The 10,369-nt window shown below is 38.9% G+C and overlaps 1 protein-coding gene across 1 annotated transcript; it reads right to left on the bottom strand.

Moving 5' to 3' along the window:
• Positions 1 to 1,601: 1,601 nt before the first annotated feature.
• On the bottom strand, positions 1,602 to 3,917 carry LOC138071882 (serine/threonine-protein phosphatase 4 regulatory subunit 3-B-like). Its single transcript, XM_068963260.1, has 2 exons — positions 2,417 to 3,917; positions 1,602 to 2,257 (listed from the first exon to the last, which is right to left on the bottom strand). Exons 1-2 carry the CDS (start codon positions 3,915 to 3,917, stop codon positions 1,602 to 1,604), a joined length of 2,157 nt encoding a protein of 718 aa, XP_068819361.1.
• Positions 3,918 to 10,369: the final 6,452 nt, after the last annotated feature.

Below are 10,369 nucleotides of genomic sequence, written 5' to 3'. Positions count from 1 at the left end.
TATCTTCTGATGTCATGTCCATACTTCAGCAGCCTTTATATTTGATGATTAAATCAGTATTTGTTATTTTAGGAATACATGTTTTTGTAACTAACAACAATCTCTCAGTTTTACATAAGACTCATCCCCTGTTGGCACTTTAAAATGGTCTCTTTTATTTTTTGAATTACAGGGTCACTTTTTAATTCCTGAATTGTATAGTTCAGCATAAATATCAGCAAATGGTACAAAAAAACTACAGTGATATTTTTAATACAAGCTAAATATCTGTCTTCTGGAAAACTATACTTCCTATCTACACAGATAGATCATCTTGTTCAAACAATGGTCATAAAAAAATTAACTCTAAAATCTTCAAATAGGAGAAATGGCTTCAAGCAATTCCAGGGAAACTGGACCCAGTTTACACCCAACTCTGGAAAAAAAAAAAAAACCCTCTTAACTCTGTTACATCTTACTGTTAGAAATTCACTTGCAATCACTTCTTTAATAAAGCACCTTTCATGTTACACCCATTCATTTACAGAAAAAACTTCAAGTATTGTGTGTGTAACCTAACACTTAAGTACCTTTTTCTTACAAAACTGTGCAAAATGGTTTCTAGATATTAAGTGCCACACCATTCAGCACTATTTTTTGGTATGTTAGTCTTTGTAAATTACACTTTAAAAGTTACCAGTGGTTCAGAGTCCACCTTGCAATGCACGGGACACTGGTTTGATCCCCCATCCAGGAAGATTCCACATACCTCAGAGCAGCTAAGCCCGTGAGCCACTACAGAGCCTGCAGGTCCCAGAGCCCTTGCTCTGTAACAAGAGGCCACCGCAGTGAGAAGCCTGCGCACCGCAGCCTCTGCTTACTTCAACAAGAGAAAGCAAGTGTAGTGACAACGACCCAGAGCAGTCAGCAAATAAATAAATACTCTTTAAAAAAAAGTTACTGCTCTGGAGACAGACACAAATTTATTCATGAATCAGGAAATGACTTCCAAGTATCTTTCACAATTTGGCAGCTGAAAGCATTTGTTTTTTTCTACCCACTCCCAAGGTCTTTTAGAATACTGCTGGGCCAGTTCTTTGCATCCCATCTAACCAGACAAAAAATTATAGTAACAACTGAACATTTTGAATTCAGCTTCCTTTATTTTCATGAAAATACACACCAAAAGTCACTTCCTTCCAATTACTCATAAGACTAAATTTTTGTCAAATCTTCACAAAAAAGTGAATAGCTTTACTTTTTATTACAGTTGACTCTATTTTCCACATAAACATACACTTTTATTTCAAAGAAGGAACTGAAAAAAGAAAACCATAGCCAGAACCACCGGGCAAATGATGTTACAAGCTTTGCAAATGCACTGTTAATAGCTATGTCTAGTATATACTCTTGAAACAGAATTACATTAATATTTGATTATCAACCCTGAAATTCTTTTTTTTTAACAAAACTAAATTCTCTTAGATGATAATAACAATGAAGATTTTTGCTATTTATTAAATACATGTGCTCATATATGGAAGCTTTGGATTCAGACTCTTCAGCTAATGTTACAAAGTTTTACCAGAATTTAGTAATGTCATGGGTTTTCCATAAAGACTTTATGGGCTAAGATGTGGTATTTTGCTGGGAGGTGTTTCATCTTCCTCTTCTTCTTCATCATCTGAATAATCCACTAAGCAAATCACCCTTCTGCGGTTTGGGTTACTTGTTTCATCAGCAGCATCAGCAGAATGAGATGAAGTAAATTCAAAGTCACCAAAAGATGTTTGAGAGGGAAGATCTACCTTGTCTTCATTTTCTTTTGCTCTTTTAATCTCAAAACCACTTTCCGGTGGTGGCTCAACTGCTTCTTCCTTTATATTTTCATTAATACTCCTTTCCTCCTCCTCCTCCAAGACACCGGAATCTCTGCAAAATACTTGACTATACAGTACAGAACATAAATTCTTCGTTACTTGATTTTGCAGCTGTTTCTCTTGCTCATATTTCACCTTCAATCCTTTGAATGTCTGAACATATTCAATTGACTTAAGCGTTGCATAAAACTTTTCAACTATATGGGCAACAAGAGATGTGATATTTTCCATTCTTACGTAGTCAAACAGCTCAACAATAGCTGAATTCAACATATTGTACCGAGTTCCATTCTCTAAAAGAGCATTTACAACTGGCTCAAAAAAATTTCCCTTGATGATGTAATGATTTAAACATTCATCTCTAAGGCCAATCATCATTCTCATAAAACGAACAGCACACAAGATTAGAAAAGTGTGCTTGGAATTTATCAAGATCAAGACTTTTCTTAGCAAGTCTTTGTTCAAAATATATTTTTTCATGTAATATGCATGATGTTGCACACAAAATGAAAGCTGATCTAAAATTAAGGCAAGCAGCTGTGCTGTGCGGTAATTATTGAGACAGTTTTTGTTATTATCGTCAGATCCAACTATATTATCTTTGTCATGTATATATGCTGAAGTAGTTGACAAAAGTGGTTCTATGAAGTTATTCATACAATGCATACAGAAGAAATGTAGAAATTCACTTTTTTCACAGTGACTAGATGCTGTCATCATGTTGTTTGGATCAAGCAGGGCACGAAGGACTTCCATTAAATGAACAGCATTTCCTAGCTCAGGGTCAGTATCACAGAATATTTGTTCAATTACTAAATTAATGAAAAGAATGCTGTCTTCACTTTGGTGGTCTTCTATTATAAATTCTCGAACCCTGGATGGACTATACTCTACTAGATAAGTAAATACATCAGTAGCAGCTTCCCTTATTTTCAAGTCATTCATATTCATTACAATTTTAAGAGCAGGGAGAATTCCCAGTTGTGTCAGTGTTTTGAACAGTGCATTCCTCTTTCCAGTTACTAATGTCTGAGAAAATGCACAGAATTCCTTGAAAAAAAATAACAGCTCACGCCGTGTATCATCATCTGTGGTCTTATCCCTTAATTGTGCAAAAGCGGTAGACAAAAACTTATCATCTTCCTGCAGCATATTGACTATCGCACTCTTGTTTAATAAAATAAAATTTGTAAGAGCAGAAAGAAAATTCTCTTCAAATATAGATGGGATAGGAAAAAGGATGTCTTGAATGTACTGTACCCTGTATGTCTGATGTATTTTTTGCAGAAGTGCATTGTCCATTATTGGTATAACTTCCTTGAACTTCACTTTTTGGGTTAAGAATTCTCTATGCCTTTTTGGCTGAGCCAAGGCAGGGTCATATTCAAGGCATCCCACCACATCCATGATATACTTATCAGAAAAGAGGATCTCAAGCAGAGATGCCTGGTTGAGAAATAACATCCCTTTAACAATGTCATGCAGATTCTGTAAGCCTTCAGTGTCCTGTAGGTCCTCACACGTGTGGAACAACTGCAGTAATTTTTTAATAAAGTCCTCATTTCCTACTAACAGAGCCAGCTTTTCCTTATGCATAGGTGAGATGAGAACTGAGGCAACTAAGTGAGCAATCTGGTCAAGCTTACCGAGTTCACAGTTAGGCAGCTCAAGCACGTCATCTGCCACGTCATCCAATGTCTCCTCATCGGATTCAACTAAGGGGTCGTGTGTGATATCGGTAGATGGGTCTTTACCTTGAACCTGGCAGATGTCTTTCCATATCTCGTGACAACTTGCTGCGTCCGGGAAACTTATCGCCATACCGTGGTTCTCAGCTTCAGACCAAACAATTAATGTCCCTTGTCGTCTCTGATAGGGCGTGTCTGGATTTATCTTTGACTCCAAGATCTCTAAGCCGCTAAGTTCAGATCGAACTAGCAGACACAAGCCCTGAAGCCGTTCCACATAAAGAGTGGAGACATGTCCCTTGCCTAGCATTTCCCATTGTTGGTCATCATTCAGGAAGAATGCTTTCACTATGCTCTGCTTGTCCGCCATGGCGACCTCTCTCTTCACCCTGGCCCTGGTCTCGGCAGGTGACTGTGTCTCGCGTAAGCTCAGGGATAACAGCAGCTGACGTTGGGGCCCCAACAACGGTGGCCGCTGAAGTAGCTGGTCGGAAAAATTGTGAGAAAACATGGCTGATTAAGTTGAGGCCACAGGAATTCCGGTGGTGCCTCAAATCAATAAGGCTTCCCCACAGTTCCACTACTCACTACCATCCCTTGCTCCCCTCCTTCCACTCTGCACCCCCCATAACGCTTTCTTAATGCAAAATGAAGTGAGCCTCTGAGCCTGCTCGTGGCTATCTATGACAGCCTTGATAATTATGACTCCCCCAGGATTCTACGCCAAAGGAATGTTCTATGCTTGTTAATGCCTCCAAGCACTGTTCTTTCAATAAAAGGTTCTGTCCTCCATTAACATTTTCACTCATCATGTGTGTGGGGATGGAGACTTAGGACCTTAGACAAAAGAAAGCTTAATCACTTACATCCCGCCCAAGTCAACACCTAACACTCAGTGTCAAGAAAACCCTCGTCCCCCCCCCCCACCCCATAGGTGGTATGCCCCCTCCCGGTGGTACTCCCCCTCTCCTCACAGGTGGTACACCCCTCCCCTCATAGGTGGTATGTCCCCTCTCCTCCAAGGTGGTACCGCCCTTTATGCCCCCTCCCCTCAAAGGTGGTAAACCCCCTCCCCTCATAGGTAGTATGTCCCCTCTCCTCCAAGGTGGTACCGCCCTCTATGCCCCCTCCCCTCAAAGGTGGTATGCCCCATCTCCTCATAGGTGGTATGGTGCTCAGTCGCTCAGTTGTGTCAGACTCTTTGCAACCCTGTGGACTGTAGCCCACCAAGCTCCTCTGTCCATGGGATTCTCCAGGCAAGAATACTGGAGTGGATTGCCATATCTTGTCCAGGGAATCTTTCCAACCCAGGGATCAAACCCCTGTCTCTTACACCTCCTGCATTTTCAGGCGGGCTCTTTACCACTAGAGCCACCTAGGAAGCCCAGCCAATGTCAGTATCACTCACTTACCCCTCCTTGAAAGAGAAAGTAAAGTTGTTCAGTCGTGTTGGACTGTTTGCGACCTACTGTAACCTACCAGGTTCCTCCGTCCATGGGATTTTCTAGGCAAGAATTCTAGAGTGGGTTGCCATTTCCTTCTCCAGGAGATCTTCCCAACCCAAAGATTGAACCCTGGTCTCCCGCATTGTAGGCAGAAGCTTTACCATCTGAGCCACCAGGGAAGTCCTACCAATCCTTGGGAGAGGCTATTGTTCCAAGAGGGAGTTGGCAACTAATTCCTTTACCCTGTTCAGTTCAGCCTAAAACTCTCTATGTTAGCACAACAATGAAAAAATTTCCTCAAATTTTCCCAATCTATAACCACACTACTTATTCTTAGGGAAAGAGTGGGCCAGTGGGAAACTGAGTTGAAGTCAGCCAGAAGGAGGTACAAACATCACAAATCAATTGTTCTTATTTTCTTAATAATTATGGTAATAACAACAACCACAATAACTAACAATACTTGACTGCTTATTATTATTATAAAGAAAGGTAATAACATAATTGATCAAGTACTTTAGTGATTATTAAATTCAAGATACTGTAAGAACATTTATGTATTTTCTTATTTAATTTTAATAATAACCCAGTGAAATAGGAGTACTAAGTGTCCTTTTGAGACCAGGAAACAAACTTAGAGAAGTTAACTTGCCAAAGATCATATGGCTAGTAAGTTGAGGAGCTCTGAACACATCTTTCTGATTGAAATATTGGTTTTCTCAGCCATCGAACTATGCTATCCTCTGCTTTTCTTGGCCTTCATTACACTTTATTTTACACTCCTTCCATCTATATAATTTGTAATCAACATAAAATTATCAAGAGAAGATGAAAGGCATGCACTTCCTCCTTTAGATTCACATCTGTGTATAGCCAATGGAAAATAGAAGCTTGTATATGGCAACTGTTAAATATAATTTTAATAGTAACCAAGTTGATTTTTGATGTAGCAGCAACTTCTGCAGTTTTCTTTAAAAAAAAAAAAATTCTTTTCCCCAAAACATTAACCCTGTTATTGCAAAGGAGAAACTGAGACTTGGACCATATCAAGCATATTTGTAATTGAAGAGTCCTATTTGTAACAATCACTTCATTTTACATATTAATAGCATTGGAGATGTGTGACAATTCTCAAGTAGAGCACAGAAATACTCTTCCACACACCTCTCTTGCAATGTAGCCTCCAGGAGATTACTGTGCAAGAATATTCCCTGGAACAGTACAGCTGGGGCTCTTGGGGGACTAAATACAAATGACAATCATTTCATGAGAAAATTCAAATCACTGCTAGGATACTGTTGCTTTAGAAACGTTTATAAACTACAAAATTGACATGAGTAATAGTTAAAAACTCTTCCTGCCTTATTTCAATAAAAGAGAATATGCAAATATATAACAACAACAATGATGCTAGACCATAGTAATGGTCCAGTTTATTTTCACTGCTGTTGGTTATATTAAAATTTCTCTCAGAATCAGTAATAATACCGGCAACTGTCTGAATATGGTTCCATCAGGTTCCATTCTCAGAGATATTCAGCACAAATCTATGTGTTCTCACAATTTTATCACAGGAAGTTTCCCTTAGGCCAATTAAGGTCCCTTTATCTTCCCTGGTAGCTCAGACGGTAAAGCATCTGCCTACAATGTGGGAAACCCAGGTTCAATCCCTGGGTCGGGAAGATCCTCTGGAGAAGGAAATGGCAATCCACTCCAGTACTCTTGCCTGGAAAATCTCATGGATGGAGGAGCGTGGTAGGCTACATTCCATGGGGTTGCAAAGAGTCGGACAGGACTGAGCAACGTCACTTTCACCTTCTATCTTAATTAGGTTAACTAGAATCTCTTTACAATCTAAAAGAGCCTGAAGTTCAAATGTCTTAGTGCTGTTTTGGCAGTTGATTCTTTTAGTTCCTGTCTTATTTGGTTTGGGAAGTAGAATAATGCCCTTGAATGACAATCCACTCTAGTATTTTTGCCTGGAGAATTCCATGAACAGAGAAGCCTGGTGGGCTTCAGTCCATGGGATCGAAAAGAGTCAGACATGACTGAGCAATTAACACTCACTTGCTTCAGTAGATCTAGCTATTTAAGGTTGTTGTTATTTGTGTGTGTGTGTTTTGTTGTTTTACAGAGAGCAAGGTAATGTGAATAAACCGATGTCAGATTTTAGAAGCTGTGTAAGTTCCTTTTATAGGTATTATTTATCTTTTATTTAATCCTCATACAATAATGGCCTGAAGAAGGTATCATTACTACCATATTAGGGAGAGAAAAAAACTTGAAACTACAAAACTGAATTAAAGATTTGGTTCAAACCTCTACAATATATGATGATGCTAGGATTTGAAAGTAGGCCTGTGTAGTTCTGACCCCCCACTTGACTATTCCCAATATGCAATGCTTTCTCTTAGGCTATGCCTAAATTGTCATAGCAGATGTTTATAATGTGGAGGAAGAATGTCACCTGCCATGTCACTAACCAAAGGATTTTGTGGCCTTTACACCAGCAGCCACCACAGTCACCCCTAAATGTGCACCCTGAAGGGATTCAGGATAGAGAAAAACAGGAAACTGGCTGCATATACCTGAGGTGCATATCAAAGGAATGATTTCAATGAGCCCAGACTTTTGCATCTTCCCCTACACAGAAAAGTGTTAAATTCCTTTAATTAACAGTAATCTTTTGATGTTCTGACTCCCTGGTTTTTGTTGCAAAATTGTATATCCTAGCTCTTCCCTTAACTGCAAACAGGTTTCTTATTCCTTCTCTGGTATTTCCATCTCTAAGAATTTTACAGTTTATTGTGATCCACACAGTCAAAGGCTTTAGCATAGTCAATGAAGCAGAAGTTGATGTTTTTCCGGAATTCTCTTGCTTTTTTGATAATCCAACGGATGTTGGCAATTTGATCTCTGGTTCCTCTTTTCTAAATCCAGCTTGTGAAGTTCTCGGTTCATGCACTGTTGAAGCCTAGCTTGAAGGATTTTGAGCATCACCTTGCTAACATGTGAAGTGAGTGCAACTGTGCGGTAGTCTGAACAATCTTTGGCATTGCCTTTCTTTCTTTGGGATTGAAATGAAAAATGACTTTTTTCAGTCCTGTAGCCACTGCTGAGTTTTCCAAATCTGCTGGCATACTGAGTGCAGCACTTTAACAGCATCTTTTAGGATCTGAAAAAGCTCAGCTGGAATTCTATCACCCCCACTAGGTTTGTTCATAGTGAGGCTTCCTAAGGCCCACTTGACTTCATACTCAAAGATGCCTGGCTCTAGGTGAGTGACCACATCATTGTGGTTATCTGGGTCATTAAGACCTTATTTGTATACTTTGTGTATTCTTGCCACCTTTTCTTAATCTCTTCTGCTTCTGTTAGTCCTTGCTGTTTCTGGCTTTTATTGTGTCATCTTTGCATGAAATATTCCCTTGGTATCTCCAATTTTCTTGAATAGATCTCTAGTCTTTCCCATTCTGTTGTTTTCCTCTATTTCTTTCTATTGTTCCTTTAAGAAGGCTTTCTTATCTCCCCTTGCCATTCTCTGGAACTCTGCATTTGGATGGGTATATCTTTCCTTTTCTCCTTTGCCCTTCGCTTCTCTTTTTTTCTCAGCTATTTGTAAGGTCTTCTCAGACAACCACTTTGCCTCCTTGCATTTCTTTTTCTTGAGGATGGTTTTGGTCACTGCCTCTTGTATAATGTTACAAACCTCCATCCATAGTTCTTCAGGCACTCTGTCTACCTGATATAATCCCTTGAATCTATTTGTCACCTCCACTGTATAATCATAAGGGATTTGATTTAGATCACACCTGAATGGCTTAGTGGTTTTCCCTACTTTCTTCAGTTTAAGCCTGAATTTTGCAATAAGGAGTTCATGATATGAGACACAGTCAGATCCTGGTCTTGTTTTTGCTGACTGTATAGAGCTTCTCCATCTTTGGCTGCACAGAACATAATTTGATTTTGGTATTGACCATCTTGGTGATGTCCGTGTGTAGACTCATCTCTTGTGTTGTTAGAACAGGATGTTTGCTATGACCAGTGCGTTCTCTTGGCAAAGTTAGTCATACATTTCTGAATTTTAGTTATTGGTGACTCAAACCACATGCATACATATAGAACACTTAAATATCTAAATATTCTATCTATAAGAGGAGAGAATATTTTATAGTGGGAAGAGCAAGGTTTTTTTCTTTAATTTTATGAAACAGCATTCAAATACAAGTATTCAAATGTGTCCACTCTAAAATTTTCAACTTCAAAACATTAGTGAAAAACACATGCATGTTCTCTACAACTTCTCCAGGTAGCTTATTTAGTGAAATGTTGCCTTTTTGGCCACCATCATTTCTGATTTGGAAATCTGTAACAATCTTCTCCCCTAGCTTCTGTTTTTTCTCCCAACTATTAATAGTATGTTCTCCACACAATAGCCAGAGTGGATCCATTTAAAACACATCATATCCTCACACACTTCTACACCAAATCAACCTGTTTCCACCTTACTCAGAATAAAAACCAAAGTTCTAACTATGGTTTATAAGGCCTAACAGGACCTGACCCCCTTGACATGTGTGAGCTCTTCATTTTGTAGTCTCTCTCTCCCTTATTCTGCTCTAGCCACACTAGCCACCTTTTTATATCTGAAGCACACCAGGCAAACTCATGCCTCAGAGCCTCTGTACCTGCCCTTTCTTCTTTCTATCTGGAACACTATTTCTCAATATCTACATGGCTTATACCTTCAACTCATTCAAAAATTTATTCAAATGCTTGTTTGTTGTTGTTATTGTTTTTTCATAAAGTGAAAGTTTACTTATTTTTTATGGATCAGTTGGAGTTCCAGGTTATTGGACCTCTTGACTCCACACAATCTTTTGCTATTCTTTTTAGTTCCCCAACCAGAGATTGAATCTGGGCCCTGGCTGTGCAAGGGTCGAGTCCTAACCACTGGACCACCATGGAATTCCCCAATGCTCTTTTTTTCCAGTGAGACTTTCCCTAACTGTCTCTTTAAAATTACAAAGATCTTCCATCCCAAGTTTTATCCATCCATTTTCTCCATAGCACTTAGCATCATCTATTTTATACTTTATTTATTGTTTTTTTTCTTTCTTTCTTTTGAATTCAGACTATCAGTTGTATGAGGGCTGTGATTTTTTTCACTTCTGTGTGCCTAGGACCTACCATAGGGCACAATACATAGTTTCTCAACAATAATTTATTGAATAAATACATAAATGAATGTACATCATTTCAAGGATGACTTCCAATAATTAATTTATTTATTCCTCACATTCTTATATAACAAACCTCTATGTACAGGCCCTATATCAAGCACTGGGGATAAAACACTGAATTTGAAATTTATTTC

This window comes from Capricornis sumatraensis, chromosome X (genome assembly GCF_032405125.1).
Source record: "Capricornis sumatraensis isolate serow.1 chromosome X, serow.2, whole genome shotgun sequence".
In the NCBI taxonomy this organism is placed as follows: Eukaryota; Metazoa; Chordata; class Mammalia; order Artiodactyla; family Bovidae; genus Capricornis; species Capricornis sumatraensis.
Note: the sequence above shows the minus strand (reverse complement) of the source record. Positions and strands in the feature narration are given on the sequence as shown.

What these genes read in the sequence shown, in the direction of transcription:
- LOC138071882 (XM_068963260.1), bottom strand. Translation starts at nt 3,917, where the DNA reads ATGGCGGACAAGCAGAGCATAGTGAAAGCATTCTTCCTGAATGATGAC. An exon ending in TAATAACAAAAACTGTCTCA is followed by an intron (nt 2,258 to 2,416) that starts ATAATTACCGCA and finishes TTCTAATCTTGT; the next exon opens with GTGCTGTTCGTTTTATGAGA.